General features: G+C 37.2%; 3 protein-coding genes and 1 pseudogene across 9 annotated transcripts; 2 read left to right on the top strand and 2 right to left on the bottom strand.

Moving 5' to 3' along the window:
• Window positions 1–1,807: 1,807 nt before the first annotated feature.
• Window positions 1,808–7,280, top strand: LOC106386871. Of its 3 annotated transcripts, none has more exons than XM_013826687.3 (14): window positions 1,808–2,052; window positions 2,451–2,549; window positions 2,769–2,896; window positions 2,998–3,148; window positions 3,224–3,333; window positions 3,425–3,508; window positions 3,618–3,666; window positions 3,794–3,885; window positions 4,031–4,157; window positions 4,400–4,485; window positions 4,564–5,924; window positions 6,023–6,133; window positions 6,223–6,962; window positions 7,049–7,280. In XM_013826687.3, exons 2-13 carry the CDS (start codon window positions 2,457–2,459, stop codon window positions 6,804–6,806), a joined length of 2,976 nt encoding a protein of 991 aa, XP_013682141.2. In that variant the 5' UTR covers window positions 1,808–2,052; window positions 2,451–2,456; the 3' UTR covers window positions 6,807–6,962; window positions 7,049–7,280. The 3 variants fall into 3 exon arrangements, with proteins under 3 accessions (XP_013682141.2, XP_013682139.2, XP_048608142.1); XM_013826685.3 differs by having other exon boundaries at window positions 4,025–4,157; XM_048752185.1 differs by lacking the exon at window positions 1,808–2,052 and adding an exon at window positions 2,065–2,274 and having other exon boundaries at window positions 4,025–4,157.
• Window positions 7,281–7,528: 248 nt separating this feature from the next.
• On the bottom strand, window positions 7,529–11,390 carry LOC125584168 (annotated as a pseudogene).
• A 159-nt stretch (window positions 11,391–11,549) lies between these two features.
• LOC106386873 lies at window positions 11,550–16,917 on the top strand. Of its 5 annotated transcripts, none has more exons than XM_013826690.3 (14): window positions 11,550–11,696; window positions 12,116–12,214; window positions 12,434–12,561; window positions 12,663–12,813; window positions 12,890–12,999; window positions 13,091–13,174; window positions 13,284–13,332; window positions 13,461–13,552; window positions 13,692–13,824; window positions 14,066–14,151; window positions 14,230–15,560; window positions 15,657–15,767; window positions 15,857–16,578; window positions 16,671–16,917. In XM_013826690.3, the coding sequence occupies exons 2-13, from the start codon at window positions 12,122–12,124 to the stop codon at window positions 16,435–16,437; spliced, it is 2,949 nt and encodes a 982-aa protein (XP_013682144.1). In that variant the 5' UTR covers window positions 11,550–11,696; window positions 12,116–12,121; the 3' UTR covers window positions 16,438–16,578; window positions 16,671–16,917. The 5 variants fall into 5 exon arrangements, with proteins under 5 accessions (XP_013682144.1, XP_013682142.1, XP_013682145.1 ...); XM_013826688.3 differs by having other exon boundaries at window positions 15,654–15,767; XM_013826691.3 differs by having other exon boundaries at window positions 11,551–11,696; window positions 13,698–13,824.
• Window positions 16,918–17,057: 140 nt separating this feature from the next.
• Window positions 17,058–18,529, bottom strand: LOC106386874 (pumilio homolog 18-like). The gene has a single exon (XM_013826692.3). The coding sequence runs from the start codon at window positions 18,122–18,124 to the stop codon at window positions 17,168–17,170; it is 957 nt and encodes a 318-aa protein (XP_013682146.1). The 5' UTR covers window positions 18,125–18,529; the 3' UTR covers window positions 17,058–17,167.
• Window positions 18,530–19,073: the final 544 nt, after the last annotated feature.

The following is a 19,073-nucleotide window of genomic DNA, read 5'->3' as shown; positions in this document are numbered from 1 at the left end:
CAACATATAAGATACAACTAATGAAAGTCATGTGTTTTCTTAACATTTGAGTAGTTTAAATGTTATTTGAGAAAGTTTTATATCAAGTGAGAATCTTAGAGCATCATTAGCAATTAGCAATGCATCTCTACAAAAGAGTCTCTCAATATTATTATGTCAATATTTAAAATAGTTTAGTTATATAATTTAAATTGAATGATTAAAAATAATTAAATCAATTTTAAAAGGACATATATTGTAATGGTTAAAAGTTTTCATTAGACATCTTTATGATTTTTACTAGCAAGATGATCTAATTTTATTTGTTATATACAGAAACTGATATTGATGAAATTGTCACAAAAATCTGATAATTTTTAGCGATGATGTTGTCATTCATCTTATATATTAAAACAGAAGTCACAACCTTAATTCATGTGTGATTTTTTTTAAAATAGACCTAATAGACATATTCCTAGAAAGTCATGTTACATTTAATATCTAATTTTATCATTTAAATTTTAGGCCTACCAGAAATTTTTATTGGGCTATCAATAATTGGATTTATATCTTATATATTAAAACAGAAGTCACAACCTTGATTCATGTGTGATTTTTTAGAGAATGGACCTAATGGACATATTCCTAGAAAGTCATGTTACATTTAATATCTAATTTTATCATTTAAATTTTGGGCATACCAACAATTTTTATTGGGCTATCAATAATTGGATTTAAACAATAGATAATCCATTAGATTTATAGATAGTATAAATTAAATAGATATAATTTAATGTTGTAATCCTATACCTCTATATGCTAAATATTTAAATATTTGTCGATGTTAACTTTTAAAATTATAAAGATTTTTTTTTAAATAACAAAAATTATATTATCTAACAATGATTAATCTTTAGTACCTTAAACCAATGAAAACAAATTTTAAACTATATAGCTTATTTTAAAAATTAAACAAAAACTAAATGTTTAATTATTTACTCGATAATTTAAATCTATGAAGCGAAAAGTTTAATTTTTTAAAAACATTCAAAATTTGTGAAATGTTACAATATCTTCGAATATGACAATAAAATAATATTTTACTAATCTTTATATATATAGTTACGATTTTAATAATGAAATAATAATCCGAAAATATATATATAGAAGAAGATACAAACACATGTGAAAGTTTGAAAAAATTTATTCAATGAAAAAAATATCCAGTAAACTTATTATGTTTTAAAAATTAATAGACATATATATATATATATATATATTATAATATATACCAATTTAGAATTGGAAACAAAATATTTATATAAAAATATATGAAAACAAAAACTCGCGCGGTTGCGCGGATCGATATCTAGTTAAAAAGAATTAGAGTCAAAACTATGACTATTTGCTATACTTTATATGAGGTAACTTTTGGCAACAACATAAAATTTCCAAGACCAGAAGATTCTTTTTAATTTTTGGTAACAACATAAAATAAAACCCTTAAACCCGGTTGAAATCTACCGGTCTACAAAATTCAAACCGGTATGAATATATAGTATTCTCTCCGTTTCAAAATGATATATGTTTTAGAAGAAAAAATTGTTTCTAAAACATACATATTTTACATTTTTGATGTAATAATGATAAATTGTAAACTTCGAAAACATTAATTGTGGGTTACTGAACTTTAATTTGTTAAAAATTATGAAGAATAGTTAATCACGAAAATAATATATTTTATAATCAAAATTTTTGTGTTTATTTTAGCATGTGTGAAAACTCCGAAACATTTATTATATTGAAACAGATAGAGTAATAAAATTGGCAATCAAAGGGGCAATTTGAAAAGTTTTTCTGAAACTCTTTTTAAAATTTATTTAACGAAGACAGCAACGTGGATCTGGCAGAGAAATCAAGGGTTAAAAAAGAGGCGAAATCTCACATCACAAAATCACAGCCATCCAATCTCTCTCTGTTTCGCTCGCAAATCTCCAGCTTCGTTTTCCTCCTCATCTCACAAATCTTCTTTTCCCTCTGCAAAATCTCCAATCGAATCTTTCTCAATTTTTCGTATGTTTCTCTCGTTCAATCTCTTTCTCTCGTGGTGTTTGAATCTTCAAAACCCTAGTTCTGGGTTTTTGATTGGATCATCGTTTTTTATTGATTTGGATCGTAGGATTGTGATTGAGATTTTGGATTGGTTCATATGTTTTGTCTGTGATTATATCCGAACGATGTAAATTGAATCGGCACGGTGCGCGTGCGCAGATCGATTCCTAGGAGCTCTTCTTCGTAGATTCCTTCTTCTTTTTTTTAAATTCTTAGTATCGATCTGAAAGTTTGAATATTTAGAGTTAATTAGCTTTGATGAGATGATGAAGTAAACATAGAATATAATAGACTCTTAGGTTTTGATTGGGGATATGCTGAATTTGCATTGAATTTAGGTTTTCGAATACTTTTTGTAGGCCAGCATGAGTGACCAAGGAGAGAAGACTTGCCCACTATGTGCTGAAGAGATGGATCTCACTGATCAGCAATTGAAGCCTTGCAAATGCGGCTATCAGGTCTTCCCATCTTCTGTTTCTTTACATGTTGTTACTTCTTATTGCAATGTTAAATAGCAATAATCAGCATAACCTTTTCGCTTTTATCTCAAAGTTTCTTCTGCAATTTATCTGTGAAGCATTAAAAATAGAATATATGTGATGAGAAATGACTCAGTGGAACCTTTTCACGTCTCTTTCTGGCCTCATTGACCAATGATGTTTGCTCTGTTAATACAGATTTGTGTTTGGTGCTGGCATCACATAGTAGACATGGCAGAGAAAGATCAGATAGAAGGGCGTTGTCCTGCTTGTCGCACTCCATATGACAAAGAAAAGATTGTAGGAATGACTGTTGACTGCGACAGGTTGTTGTAATACTTGATCTTTTTGACGAAAGTAATATTTTCTGGGATAATCTTTCTTTATGCTCTCTTTTACTGATTTGCATATGTTTGACCTTTTTTAGTCTGGCCTTTGAAACCAACATGGAGCGCAAGAAGACTCAAAAGTCAAGATCAAAACCTTCTGAAGGGAGAAAGCACCTCACTAGTGTGCGCGTCATCCAAAGGAATCTTGTTTACATTGTTGGGTTGCCCCTTAATCTAGCAGATGAAGATGTATGGAACTCTTATCTACACTACACCCTTTTTATCATTTCTTTGTTATGTGACTAGGCTCCATTTTCCTTGCAGCTACTCTATCATAAAGAATATTTCGGTCAGTATGGAAAAGTTCTCAAGGTTTCCATGTCCCGAACATCATCTGGTGCCATCCAACTATTCCCAAATGATACATGCAGTGTGTGCGTTTCTGATTTTTCCTTTTATCATGAAGTTCATTGAGTTTTTTCTTCTCATTATTGTACTCATCTCATAATATTTTTTATTATTCAGATATATTACTTATGCAAAAGAGGAAGAGGCTGTCCGTTGCATCCAGGCCGTTCATGGGTTTATCTTGGATGGGAAATCACTGAAGTAAGTTTTGACTCGCTTCCTTTTTTTGTTTGAAACTATGTATTTGGTGTTTTTAGTTTGTTTTCATTCAGTTGTGGATAAGATGTATTTATATATATATATATTGCAGGGCGTGTTTTGGGACAACCAAGTATTGTCATGCATGGCTGAGAAATGCGGTACGCCTTCCCAAGTATTATTGTTCTACTTTCTGACCCCCTGAGTTTTTCTTTTGGTTACCTCTTTTCAGATAAAAAATTGAGATTGATGTCTTTGTAATGATTAATTGCATGTTTTTGTTTCCAGGCGTGTGTTAATCCTGATTGTCTCTATCTGCACGAGGTCGGTTCACAAGAGGATAGTTTCACAAAAGATGAGGCCATATCTTCCCATACAAGGTACGTTTATCGTCTTATCCTTTATAATTCCCTCTTGCGTTCATGATTGTTCGCTTTCTTGGATCCATTGCCTTTCTAGTATATATGTAATATGATGGCTGGTCTAGTATTTTTGGATGATTTGTTAATAATTTTGAAGGAGTAGAGTTCAGCAAATCACCGGAGCAACAAACATTCTGCATCAACGTTCAGGGAGCATGCTACCTCCACCACTAGATGATTTCTGCAGTGACAGTTCTTCTGCTAAACCAATTGCAAAAGTCCCTTCAAGTGTAAGTTCAGTTAAATCTCAGCTTTCTAGTGACATTATGTGCAATTTAGATTTTATTACACCATCTCCTAGAAGCTTTAGTTTCCATATTTGTTAAATCACAAAATATTACAAATCGGAAGGTTTCATGTTTGTTAAATCCTAATCGGTGACTAACTTAATGATGTGACATGACTAGCTTATGAAATCATTTCAGTTGACTAAGCTTACTATTTTCATTTCTCATTTTTTTTCTATGAGCAGAATGCAGTAAGTGTTGCCAGGTATTCTCCACCTAGTGGGAGTGGGAGCTCTAGCAGATCCACTGCTCTTCCTGCTGCAGCGGCATGGTAAGTTTTTCACTTGCTGCTTTTTTATGCGAGGTATTTTAATGGGTCAATATAACAAAATAGGGATATCTGCTGCAGGGGGACACATTATGCAAACCAGCAGTCTTTAGCAACTTCGGTTACCTCAAATGGATCTTCTGATATACAAAGAACGACCCCAGTAAATGGAACCTTGGCCTTTTCTGCTGTTGTTGCAAACGCAGCTCATGGCCCTGTATCCTCTAGTAACATTCTTAAAAGACCATTAGGCAAAGAAGAAAATCAAAAAGCTGTTGACAAAAGCAAACTTAGGGTTTTGAAGCCTTTGCAGCATAATGTTGTGGTTGGTTCTGGGTCCAAGAGAACCACCTCACCTGATAGAGATTCTCCTAGCAATCGGTTATCCAGTTCAACAGACTCTTCCTACGATGGCAGAGACATTGACAAGCCTTCAGCTGCTGTGAACTCGTCTGACGATTCAGAGGATGGTGTAGAAGATGACCCTACTGTAGGCAATTTGTCTCTTGGTGTTTCACAAATGGAGATAACTACAGATTCCAGAGATGACCGTCCTGATATTGTGACTGGTAGTGAGTGTGATCAAGATTCTAATAGACAATCTGATCATGAAGTATCAAAATTGCCAGAGCTAGAGCAATGTAAGATGAATAGCTCTGTAAACACTGATGAAAAAGCTATTCCATCAGAGACTGGGGTTCCCTGCACAAGACCAGAGTGGGATTGGAGATTAGATTTGCAATCCCAGATGCAAGTTAGCTCAAAATTGGATGTGGAGGATATGTCATCACTAGATAGACAAAGGCATCACCATGAAGAGGATGTTACCAACTCGCTGTTTTTGTCTAATTCTTCAAGTTCCATTTTGGATTCAAATCATCTGGCTTCTCGTTCTTCCCTACCTTGTGAACCGTCAGGTGTAAACGGTTCAGACTTGAGGTTCCCTTCGGATCAAGGCAGCAGCGATAGGTTGCATCTTCCAAATGGGTTTGGTGAGCAATCCATGTTCAGTGTGGAGCACTCTCTGTTTGCTAATGAAGGCAGGAACAAAGTTAACAGTGCAGAGGATGAAGTAATCTCAAACATTTTGTCACTCGACTTTGATCCTTGGGATGAATCCTTAACTTCATCCCACAATTTGGCTGAGTTACTAGGTAGAGTTGATCAGCGATCCAGTCCTCTAAAACCGTCAAATCTCCTGAAGCAACAAAACAGCCAGTCCAGATTTTCTTTTGCACAAGAATCTAGTAATCAAGCATTTGACAGAGACAACCATAGCATTTATGGGCAGTTTTCAAGAGAACAGCCTCTTCCAGAGTCTGTAGTTAGCCGAGATATTTATCGGGATAATCTCGGGAGTCTTAATGGATTTGCTTCAAACTATTCTGGTGGATTGGAATATGTTACTGCTAGTCCTTTGTTCTCATCCTACAAGACTCCTGGTTAGTATTTATAGTTGATGAGTTTCCGTTGTTTCTTGTTTGGATTGAATCCTTTTTCTGATATATTGCCGATTTGTTTCTCCGTTGTCTTGTTGCAGTTACACGACCCCAAGTTTCTGCTCCTCCAGGATTTTCTGCGCCCAGCAGGTTACCTCCTCCTGGCTTCTCTTCACATGAAAGAATGGGCCTATCTTCAGATACTGCACCAGGTAGTTCTTTACCTCTGTTTTATGGTAGCTTAGTGTGCGGCTGATGCTACATATACAGACTAAAACTCTCATGCTTCCTTGTATCTTAGGAACTCGTTTTCTTGACTCTGCTGCCATGTTGAGGAATGCATATCAAGTACCACCTCCAGTTGGGAATTCGATTGGTGCAAGTGATATAGAGTTTGCGGATCCTGCAATTCTAGCTGTTGGAAGAGGGATGATAAATGCAGACTTGGATATGAGCTCGGGTTTCTCATCACAAATGAATTCCTTTGGGAATGAGACAGGACTCCAAATGTTGAGACAGCAGTCTCTGTCTGCTGCACAACAACAAGTCAATGGGTTTCATCATGATCTCAGGAACTCATCTCCTTCACCTATCGATCCTTACAGATTTAACTCGAGGCTAATGGATCAACAGGCACAGGGAAGTAGCTTATCTCTTTTCTCACAGCACCCAAGACAACAACAACCATCTGCAAATCAAGCCTTGTTCAATGGTCACTGGGATAAGTGGAATGAAGGCCAAAATTTGAACTCTCTGGGCATGGCCGAGCTACTTAGGAATGAACGGCTGGGATTCAATGGGAGCCTATACAACAATGGATATGAAGAACCGAAATTCCGTATCCCAAGTCCCGGGGATGTGTATAATAGAACATATGGGATGTAATTCTGGCATGAAGAGAGGTATTCTACTTTGTTGGATTTGCTCGGGTTGGTCCCAAGTTTTACTGGAAGAATCATCAGAAACTGCTTCCAGTGCTGCGCAGAGTGAAGATGCATGGCCCCAACATAGTTTCACCAAGAGCATTTTTGAACTCTAAAGGTATTCAAACTTTTATCTTATAAAGTGTTAGGTTGGTTTATCCATTGTATATATGACCGGTGATAAATATGTTTTCTCTATTGCAGGAGCTGAAGATGTTATGTTTGGTTGCCTTGTTGATGCATGTAAATGTAAGTCCACTGGTAACTGAGGTAGAAGTTGTGTCTTCTTATTTGATTTCTTATTCAAAACTGTAATTCAATTTAGTTCTACAGAAAATAAAGTTTTTTTTTCTAAAACATAATTTTATACAAAAACAAATTGTTATAGCAAAAACATATATATAAAAAGAAATTGAAATATTACTGTTGAAGTATATTTATGCCCGTCTTTCCTACAAATTTATCATGAATAGTTCTGAAAATTGTATAATGTTTGAATTACTGCCTGCAATCGTTGTACAAAAAAATCCACACTGTTTGAATTAAATCAGGATCCTTGGACAAAAAAATCAATAACAATCTACTTTAAACCAGAATTCAGTAATCAACCATACAACATTCGAAAACTTTTAATTTGAGCATCTTGTATCCAATATGTTTGCAATGTTGCTTCCGTGAGACCTACGCTAAAGGTGGCGAAAGGGCATCAGAGGTAGAAGTTGTGTGGCCACTGGCCACCTCTTTATTTGTTTTCTTATTCAAAACTGTAATTCATTTTAGTTCTGTAGACAATAAAGGTTTTTTTAAAACATAATTTTATACAAAATCAAATTGTTATAGCAAAATCATTTAGAAAAAAAAATCTAAATATTACTATCTATCATTTATGGCCGTCTTTCCTACAAATTTATCAAGAATAGTTATGAATATTGTATAAATGTCAGAATTACTGCATGTAATCGTTATCTTTCATCACTTTTGATTTCAAGAATAAAAAAGTCTACTTTGAATTAAATCTGGATCCTTGTACAAAAGATCAAACCAAAGGCAAACTTCTTTTAACAAGAATTCATCAGAATCAACCATAGAACAATATGAGAACTTTTAATTTGAGTACCTAGTAGCTATAGAACATGTCTCCAAGACGTTGGCAATGTTGTTTCCGTGAGACCTAAGCAAAAGGGGGCGAAGAGGCATCAGCTTCTGCACCAGATCCCAAAACAAATCAACCCTATTCATCTCCTGCGTGACATTCAGTGCCTTGAGCACCACGAAATTCCCAAACTCACTCCTCGCCAGCCTCATCAACCTATCTCCATCGCACTTCAAAAGCTCCACAACCACCATACCCAAAGACTAACCGCCACGTGGTACGTGCAACGCAAGTCATACAGTTTAAGCACGTGTTGGACCACAAAGTTCCCCCAAGGATCGTTGCTTAGGAAGAGAGCGTCGCGCGCGACTACGTCTAGTAACCGGTTCCTGTAGAGAGGATCATCCGCGTCGGTTAAAACCTCGTTGAGCGCGATGCAGCCGTGTTGTTTACGCGCTATGTCGAGCGCGTAGTGGAGAACGTACTTGTACATCACATGTTTCTTCACCTGGTCGAAAACGACCGTAGCTCGAATCGCCACGTAGGATGCGTACTTATCAGTCATGATGTCGAAGAAGCGTTGCAGGATAGCACCGTAGAAGAACGCGTCCACGTCATCCGATATCCCGAGGAGCTTCTGCACGCGTCTCGATCCGTACTTGTTACTGACGACCTCCATGAAGTACTCGGAGTCTGACGTCAGCAACGACGCCATCATCTGAAGCTGACTTTGGTCAAACGTTGAGGTCAGATCCTTAAACTGTCCCACGCCTTCACATCTAGTCATTAGGTTAAAGAGCCGTTTTAAGCGCGTATCTGGTACGTCGGAGGCTCGTGGGGCGAATCCTCGAATATGTTGTAAAGCATTAGACATGGTTGACATGGAGAACGGATTGTTGTCGGGTGCCATTGTACATAAACTAATCTTGACTATAGCTTATGGGGATGTTTTGTTTGATTGAAGCTGTGAAGGGCTGTAGTGACCTATATTTATACTACTTTGTTAGAGGGAGTATTTGTTTTCTTACTAGGAAAAGGAAATATAAACCGCTAGAATTTCCTTTTTGCGTTTTGGTTTGCTAATATAGTTTTCATATTCAGGTTTCGCTTTTAATTAATTCGTCAAAGGTAGATTATATAATTCACTACCTGAATATATTTTGTTGTACATATGTTGATGAAACAACATGTCTCCAGTTTCATTTTTCCGTTTTTAAAAAAAAGGAAATTCCCTAACCAGATTGATTAATCATAATTCATCGGAGATTGATTAGATTTTGAATTATATCTTTGCTCTCCATTGATAAACTTTCTTTAAAATCGTAATTAGGGACAAAAACAAAGAGTTATTTTTATTTGATGGGTTAATATTAAGCTTATTGCTAACTAAATTTATAAATAAATCAATAACCAATTATTCTCATACACAAAAGTCCATCTAGGTGATAACTCTATATGGGTATAATTAAATAGTAAACAGCTATTAAAAAGACTATAAACTTATGATATCTACTTTTCAAGTAGGCAGTGAAAATAATATCAGGCACCGTAAGGTTATAGTTAATATGTTTATCCGGATTATTCGAATACATGAAATTACTATTCATAAAAGGTGGGAATACTAGCGGGCCAATATCACTTTCACGTGCACATAGTGATAAAAGGGAAAACCCCCTTTTTATTCTAAATATGTGAATTATCATAAAAATGAAGCAAGTTTTTTTTTTGTTTGGTAAAATAAAATGAAGCAAGTTTGTACATACGGAAGACCTCTTTGATTTCAGAGGAGAGTAGTTCTGGTAGTGATCCGTCGTTATAAAAAAATTGGGTGATTCCTCACTCACAACATCATCTCGAGGGTGGAGATGATGCTTTCATAGGAGGTCAACAAAGATGAAGCATCGGTTTACAAGAGAGGCCGCCTCAGTTAAAATGATGTCAAAGGTAATGATTATAACCGTACGTAGATGCAATAGCTACTGACTCCAACAAAATGAAGTATAAAATTTACCCCTTCTTATCACGAGCGTGGAAACGAAAAGTATAATATACCAAAAATAATGTAGCCTATTTTTAATAGTTAATTTCCAAGGGATTATATGTTATTGACCCTAAAGTCTCGACATTAGATATCGTTTAGTTTCCTATATACGAAGCCCTAACTCGAGCGATGGCCTTATCAAATATAATAATCTAGCCCCGACCAAAAACATTTCAGAAACCCCGAGGCTAGATACAAAACAAAGGCCCCTAAAGTCCTAATTAAACACACATTTATAACTAAAATAAATATTTTGATTTCATAAAAAAAAACATACTCCATCATGCTATGCGTGGAACGCATAAAACCAAAACGCTGAAAGAATTTTCATGTATCAAACGTTTCCTGTTTCCTTCCATGACCCTAAATTTTCTATAAGAAATTGAAAAGAAAATCAAGAAAATCATCGGCTCCTTTAGATTTTTCCCTACGCGGTTCCACTTTTCTCTGGAACTTGCCTGAATATTGTATATATAGGACTGTTGAGTAGGCCGAAACAATTAGAGACCCAATAACCAAACAGGAAAAGCTTGCGGGACTTTGTTTCCGAGCTGATCAATGTGCGGGTGGCATTGGTAATGGGACGAGCTGTTCCATTGCTTTCCACACGCGTAGCGAAACTCATATCCACACCTAACAGATTATCCATGAAATAAATATGAATCTCAATACTTATGTGCCAAACCATAAATAAAACTTACAAAAAGAAAAAAGATATTGATTGTCAAATATGTTAAGTCGAGATCTCTCTCTCGATATACATACCTACAACGCATCATGTTGCATCCGACAGAACGTTCGATCATGTGTTTGCACTTACCACATTGACGCCACCCTTTGCGTTTTGCCATGGACTATAACTTTGCAAAGTCTTCGTCAACTTGAGGATTAGGATACAACTTCTTGTATTTGTTGCACGACAGTGCACTATGCCATGGAACTTTGCAGTGTAGGCAGAAAGAGCCATCGCATTTGAAGCATCTCCTAAGTGCATATTCATCAGAGGAAGAAAGTTCGGTTTTGGACATTAGATAAGAGCAGCTTTGAAACGGACAATAAACTCTCTCGTTCAAAGGTGTTGAGTCTTCTTTAATCATCTGTTCCCACATCAAACTCAGCTTGAGATCAGTCAATAGCTTGCCACATTGAATACACTGCAGTTGGAAAATCAAGAACAGAGAAGAGAGTAGAAGAGAAACCTCTATTCATTGTCACCTCTTTGAGCTCTGATCTTAATTTATTTTGAGAAGTGAAAAGATCAGACAAGTTCTTTATAAATAGAAAAAAAAGAAAGCAAAAAAAAAAAAGGCATATTATATCTTTCCATTTCATGGCTTGCTTCAGAGATTGTGCCATTTTGCAGTATAAACACACAGGTCAAGTTTGCAAAGTTACTTCTTAATATGCTGTCATACAATTTTTGGTAATAACATGAAATTTTCAAGAACAATTTTTGGTAACAACATAAAACGCCTAAAAACCGGCTGAAAGCTACCGGTTTACAACCGGACAGAATCTAGTAATAAAACCGAACCGGACAGCAACGTGGATCTGGTAGAGAGATCAAGGGTTGAGAAAAAAGGCGAAATCTCACATCCCCCAAAATCACAGCCATCCAATTTCTCTGTTTTGCTCGCAAATCTCCAGCTTCGCTTTCCTCCTCATCTCACCAATCTTCTTCCCTCTGCAAAATCTCCGATCGAATCTTTTCTCAATTCGTATGTTTCTCTCTTTCTCTTCAAAACCCTAGTTCTGGGTTTTTGATTGGATCATCGTTTTTTATTGATTTGGATCGTAAGATTGTGATTGAGATTTTGGATTGGTTCATATGTTTTGTCTGTGATTATATCCGAACGATGTAAATTGAATCGGCACGGTGCGCGTGCGCAGATCGATTCCTAGGAGCTCTTCTTCGTAGATTCCTTTTTTTTAGAAAAAAAATTCTTAGTATCGATCTGAAAGTTTGAATATTTAGAGCTAATTAGCTTTGATGAGTAATAGACTCTTAGGGTTTGATTGGGGATATGCTGAATTTGCATTGAGTTTTATTTGTTCTGATGAGATAACTGATGTTTATGGCATAGAAAATGTTTATCTTTACGTTACCAAACAATAAGTTTTCGAATTCTTGTTGTAGGCCAGCATGAGTGACCAAGGAGAGAAGACTTGCCCACTATGTGCTGAAGAGATGGATCTCACTGATCAGCAATTGAAGCCTTGCAAATGCGGCTATCAGGTCTTCTCATCTTCTGTTTCTTTACATGTTGTTACTTCTTATTGCAATGTTAAATAGCAATAATCAGCATAACCTTTTCGCTTTTATCTCAAAGTTTCTTCTGCAATTTATCTGTGAAGCATTAAAAATAGAATATATGTGATGAGAAATGACTCAGTGGAACCTTTTCACGTCTCTTTCTGGCCTCATTGACCAATGATGTTTGCTCTGTTAATACAGATTTGTGTTTGGTGCTGGCATCACATAGTAGACATGGCAGAGAAAGATCAGATAGAAGGGCGTTGTCCTGCTTGTCGCACTCCATATGACAAAGAAAAGATTGTAGGAATGACTGTTGATTGCGACAGGTTGTTGTAATACTTGATCTTTTTGACGAAAGTAATATTTTCTGGGATAATCTTTCTTTACGCTCTCTTTTGCTGATTTGCTTATAATGGCCTGTTGTCAGTCTGGCCTTTGAAACCAACATGGAGCGCAAGAAGACTCAAAAGTCAAGATCAAAACCTTCTGATGGGAGAAAGCAACTCACTAGTGTGCGCGTCATCCAAAGGAATCTTGTTTACATTGTTGGGTTGCCCCTTAATCTAGCAGATGAAGATGTATGAGAACTCTTATCTACACTACACCCTTTTTATCATTTCTTTGTTATGTGACTAGGCTCCATTTTCCTTGCAGCTACTCTATCATAAAGAATATTTCGGTCAGTATGGAAAAGTTCTCAAGGTTTCCATGTCCCGAACATCATCTGGTGCCATCCAACTATTCCCAAATGATACATGCAGTGTGTGCGTTTCTGATTTTTCCTTTTATCATGAAGTTCATTGAGTTTTTTCTTCTCATTATTGTACTCATCTCATAATATTTTTTATTATTCAGATATATTACTTATGCAAAAGAGGAAGAGGCTGTCCGTTGCATCCAGGCCGTTCATGGGTTTATCTTGGATGGGAAATCACTGAAGTAAGTTTTGACTCGCTTCCTTTTTTTGTTTGAAACTATGTATTTGGTGTTTTTAGTTTGTTTTCATTCAGTTGTGGATAAGATGTATTTTTATATATATATATTGCAGGGCGTGTTTTGGGACAACCAAGTATTGTCATGCATGGCTGAGAAATGCGGTACGCCTTCCCAAGTATTATTGTTCTACTTTCTGACCCCCTGAGTTTTTCTTTTGGTTACCTCTTTTCAGATAAAAAAATTGAGATTGATGTCTTTGTAATGATTAATTGCATGTTTTTCTTTCTAGGCGTGTGTTAATCCTGATTGTCTCTATCTGCACGAGGTCGGTTCACAAGAGGATAGTTTCACAAAAGATGAGGCCATATCTTCCCATACAAGGTACGTTTATCGTCTTAACCTTTATAATTCCCTCTTGCGTTCATGATTGTTCGCTTTCTTGGATCCATTGCCTTTCTAGTATATATGTAATATGATGTCTGGTCTAGTATTTTGGGATGATTTGTTAATAATTTTGAAGGAGTAGAGTTCAGCAAATCACCGGAGCAACAAACATTCTGCATCAACGTTCAGGAAGCATGCTACCTCCACCACTAGATGATTTCTGCAGTGACAGTTCTTCTGCTAAACCAATTGCAAAAGTCCCTTCAAGTGTAAGTTCAGTTAAATCTCAGCTGTCTAGTGACATTATGTGCAATTTAGATTTTATTACACCATCTCCTAGAAGCTTTAGTTTCCATATTTGTTAAATCACAAAATATTACAAATCGGAAGGTTTCATGTTTGTTAAATCCTAATTGGTGACTAACTCAATGGTGTGACATGACTAGCTTATGAAATCATTTCAGTTGACTAAGCTTACTATTTTCATTTCTCATTTTTTTCTATGAGCAGAATGCAGTAAGTGTTGCCAGGTATTCTCCACCTAGTGGGAGTGGGAGCTCTAGCAGATCCACTGCTCTTCCTGCTGCAGCGGCATGGTAAGTTTTTCACTTGCTGCTTTTTTATGCGAGGTATTTTAATGGGTCAATATAACAAAATAGGGATATCTGCTGCAGGGGGACACATAATGCAAACCAGCAGTCTTTAGCAACTTCGGTTACCTCAAATGGATCTTCTGATATACAAAGAACGACCCCAGTAAATGGAACCTTGGCCTTTTCTGCTGTTGTTGCAAACGCAGCTCATGGCCCTGTATCCTCTAGTAACATTCTTAAGAGACCATTAGGCAAAGAAGAAAATCAAAAAGCTGTTGACAAAAGCAAACTTAGGGTTTTGAAGCCTTTGCAGCATAATGTTGTGGTTGGTTCTGGGTCCAAGAGAACCACCTCACCTGATAGAGATTCTCCTAGCAATCGGTTATCCAGTTCAACAGACTCTTCCTACGATGGCAGAGACATTGACAAGCCTTCAGCTGCTGTGAACTCGTCTGACGATTCAGAGGATGGTGTAGAAGATGTTTCACAAATGGAGATAACTACCGATTCCAGAGATGACCGTCCTGATATTGCGATTCGTAGTGAGTGTGATCAAGGTTCTAATAGACAACCTGATCATGAAATATCAAAGTTGCCACATCCAGAGCAATGCAAGATAGATAGCTCTATAAACATTGATGAAAAAGCTATTCCATCAGAGACTGGGGTTCCCTGCACGAGGCCAGAGTGGGATTGGAGATTAGATTTGCAATCCCAGATGCAAGTTAGCTCAAAATTGGATGTGGAGGATATGTCATCACTAGATAGACAAAGGCATCACCATGAAGAGGATGTTACCAACTCGCTGTTTTTGTCTAATTCTTCAAGTTCCATTTTGGATTCAAATCATCTGGCTTCTCGTTCTTCCCTACCTTGTGAACCGTCAGGTGTAAACGGTTCAGACTTGAGGTTCCCTTCGGATCAAGGCAGCAGCGATAGGTTGCATCTTCCAAATGGGTTTGGTGAGCAATCCATGTTCAGTGTGGAGCACTCTCTGTTTGCTAATGAAGGCAGGAACAAAGTTCATAGTACAGAGGACGAAATAATCTCAAACATTTTGTCACTCGACTTTGATCCATGGGATGAATCCTTAACTTCACCCCACAATTTGGCTGAGTTACTAGACAAAGTTGATCAGCGAGCCAGTCCTCTAAAACCTTCAAACCTCCTGAAGCAACATAACAGCCAGTCCAGATTTTCTTTTGCACAAGAATCTACTAATCAAGCATTTGACAGGGAAAATCATAGCGTTTATGGGCAGTTTTCAAGAGATAGGCCTATTCCAGAGTCTGTAGTGAGTCGAAATATTTATCGGGATAATCTCGGGAATCTAAATGGATTTGCTTCAAACTATTCCGGTGGATTAGATAATGTTTCTGCTAGTCCTTTATTTTCATCGTACAAGACTCCTGGTTAGTATTTATCGTTGGTGAATTTCCTTTGTTTCTTGATTAGATTGAATCTTTTTCTCATACATTCCACTTTGTTTTTCTGTTGTTCTGTAGCAGTTTCACGACCTCAAGTTTCTGCTCCTCCAGGATTTTCTGCGCCGAGCAGGTTACCTCCTCCTGGCTTCTCTTCACATCAAAGAGTGGGCCTATCTTCAGATACGGCACCAGGTAGTTCTTTACCTCTGTTTTATGGTAGCTTAGTGTGCGACTGATGCTACTGATACAGACTAAAACTCTCATGCTTCCTTGTATCTTAGGAACTCGTTTTCTTGACTCTGCTGCCATGTTGAGGAATACATATCAAATACAGCCTCCAGTTGGGAATCCGAGTAGTGCGAGTGATATAGAGTTCGCGGATCCTGCTATTCTAGCGGTTGGAAGAGGGATGGTAAATGCAGACTTGGATATGAGATCAAGTTTCTCATCACAAATGAATTCTTATGGGAACGAGACAGGACTCCAAATGTTGAGACAGCAGTCTCTGTCTGCTGCACAACAACAAGTCAATGGGTTTCATCATGATCTCAGAAACTTATCTCCTTCACTTGCAGAAACTTACGGATTTAGCTCAAGGCTAATGGACCATCAGGCACATGGAAGTAATTTATCTCTTTTCTCACAGCACCCAAGACAACAACCATCTGCAAATCCAGTCTTGTCTAATGGTCACTGGGATAAGTGGAATGAAGGCCAAAGTGTGAACTCTCTAGCCATGGCCGAGCTTCTTAGGAATGAACGGCTGGGATTCACCGGGAGCCTATACAGCAATGGATATGAAGAACCAAAATTCCGGACTCCAAGTCCGGGAGATGTGTATAATAGAACATATGGGATGTAATTCTGGCATGAAGAGAGGTTTTCTGCTTTGTTGGTTGGTCCCAAGTTGCTGGAAGAATCATCAAAAACTGCTTCCAATGCTATTGAGTGAAGATACATGGCCCCAACATAATTTCACCAAGAGCATTTTTGAACTCTAAAGGTAAACTTTTATCTTATAAAGTGTTATGTTAGTTTATCCACGAGGTTTGAATAGTATTTTGACCGGTAATAAAGATGTTTTCTCTATTGCAGGAGCTGAAGATGTTGATGTTTGGTTGCCTTGTTGATGCATGAAAGTGTCCAAGTCCACTGGTAAAAGAGATAGAAGTTGTGTTGCCGCTTCGTATTTGTTTTCCTATTCAAAACTGTAATTCAATTTAGTTCTAAGACAAATTTTTTCTTTCTCAAACATAATTTTATACAAAATCATATTGTTATAGCAAAAACATATATAAAAAGAGAAAAGAAATGGAAATATTACTGTTGAACAGTTGAACTACATTTATGCCCGTCTGTCCTACAAATTTATCATGAATTTTTTTTTGTTAACACAAATTTATCATGAATAGTTCTGAAAATTGTATAATGTTGAATTACTGCATGCAATCGTTGTCTTCCATCACTTTTTTATTTCAATTATTTTACTGAGAAAAATCTATTTTTTGAATTAAATCAGGATCCTTGCACAAAAAATCACAATCTACTTTAAACCAGAATTCTATAATCAACCATAACACAATCGAAAACTTTTAATTGGAACACCTATTAGCCATGGAACATGACTCCAAGATGTTTGCAATGTTGCTTCCGTGAGACCTAAGCAAAAGGTGGCGAAGAGGCATCAGCTTCTGCACCAGATCCCAAAACAAATCAACCCTATTCATCTCCTGCGTGACTTTCAGTGCCTTGAGCACCACGAAATTCCCAAACTCACTCCTCGCCAGCCTCATCAACCTATTTCCACCGCACTTCAAAAGCTCCACAACCACCACATCAATCGACACCTCAGCCTCCAAGAGCTTCTCCACGATGTAGCTTCCGTACTTCTTAAACGACAGATCAACGCAGTGGCCACGAAGACTAACCGCCACGTTGTGCGTGCAGCGCAAGTCATACAGTTTAAGCACGTGTTGCACCACAAAGTTCCCCGAAGGATCGTTGCTTAGGAAGAGAGCGTTGCGCGCGACTACGTCTAGTAGCCGGTTCCTGTATAAAGGATCATCCGTATCGATTATGACCTCGTTAAGCGCGATGCAGCCGTGTTGGTTACGCGCTATGTCGAGCGCGTAGTGGAGAACGTGCTTGTACATTACGTGTTTCTTCACCTGGTCGAAAACGACCACAGCTCGAGTCGCCACGTAGGATGCGTACTTATCAGTCATGATGTCGAAGAAGCGTTGCAAGATAGCATCGTAGAAGAACGCGTCCACGTCAACTGATACTCCGAGGAGCTTCTGCACGCGTCTCGACCCGTACTTGTTACTGACGACCTCCATGAAGTACTCGGAGTCTGACGTCAGCATTGACGCCATCATCTGAAGCTGACTTTGGTCAAACGTTGAGATCAGATCCTTAAACTGTCCCACGCCTTCACAACTAGTCATTAAGTTAAAGAGCCGTTTTAAGCGCGTATTTAAAAGGTGGATTTGTTGTAAAGCATTGAACATGGTCGACATGGAGAACGGACTATTATCGGACATTACCATTATACTGAAACTAATCTTTTGGAGATGTTCGAGTGTTAGGATGCTTTGTTGGATTGAATATTTGAATCTGTGAAGGTGAGTAATGACCTATATTTATACTACTTTTGTTAGAGAGAGTGAATTTGTTTTCTTACTAGGAAAAGGAAATATAAACCGCTAGAATTTCCTTTTTGCGTTTTTGTTTGCTATATAGTTTTCATATTCAGGTTTGGCTTTTAATTAATTCGTCAAATTATATAATTCACTACCTGAACATATTTGTTGTACAATATACCAATGATCTCCGCATACCACATGCCGACTCCAGTTTTCCTTTTTCCGTTTTTAACAAAGGAAATTCCTTAACAAGATTAATTAATTATAATTCATCGGAGATGTTGAATTATATATTTACTCTCTATTATTAATAAACTTTGTTTAAAATCGTAATTTGGAACACAAACAAAGTGCTAATATTTATTTGATGGGTTAATATTAGAGAAATTGCACTTTACACATAAGGTTATAGCTAATATGTTTATCCTCGAATACATGAAATTACTATTCATAAAAGGTGGGGATACTAGCGGACCAATATCACCTTCATGTGCACATAGTGATAAAAGGGAATCCCCTCCCCTCCCCCCACCCTTTTTATTATAAATATGTGAATTATTGTAAAAATAAGCGAGTTTGTACATATGGAAGACCTCTTTGATCTTAGAAGAGAGGAGTTCTGGTAGTGATCCGTCGTTATAAAAAGTTTGGGTAACCCCTCACTCACAACATCATCTCGAGGGTGGAGCAATAGCGGATGTAGGAACATAAGTAGTCGGGGGCACATAATATTTTTCATTAAGATTAATTTTAGAGTTGAAGGCATTTCATGGGCCAATAATTACTCAAGGAAAATTGAAAATCAGTTGGGGCATGTGCCCCCGTAAGCTTGCCTTTGCGTCGGTCCCTAGGG

Source organism: Brassica napus, chromosome C3 (genome assembly GCF_020379485.1).
Source record: "Brassica napus cultivar Da-Ae chromosome C3, Da-Ae, whole genome shotgun sequence".
Lineage (NCBI taxonomy): Eukaryota > Viridiplantae > Streptophyta > Magnoliopsida > Brassicales > Brassicaceae > Brassica > Brassica napus.
The sequence above is the reverse complement of the archived record's forward strand: the minus strand, read 5'-3'. Positions and strand labels throughout refer to the sequence as shown.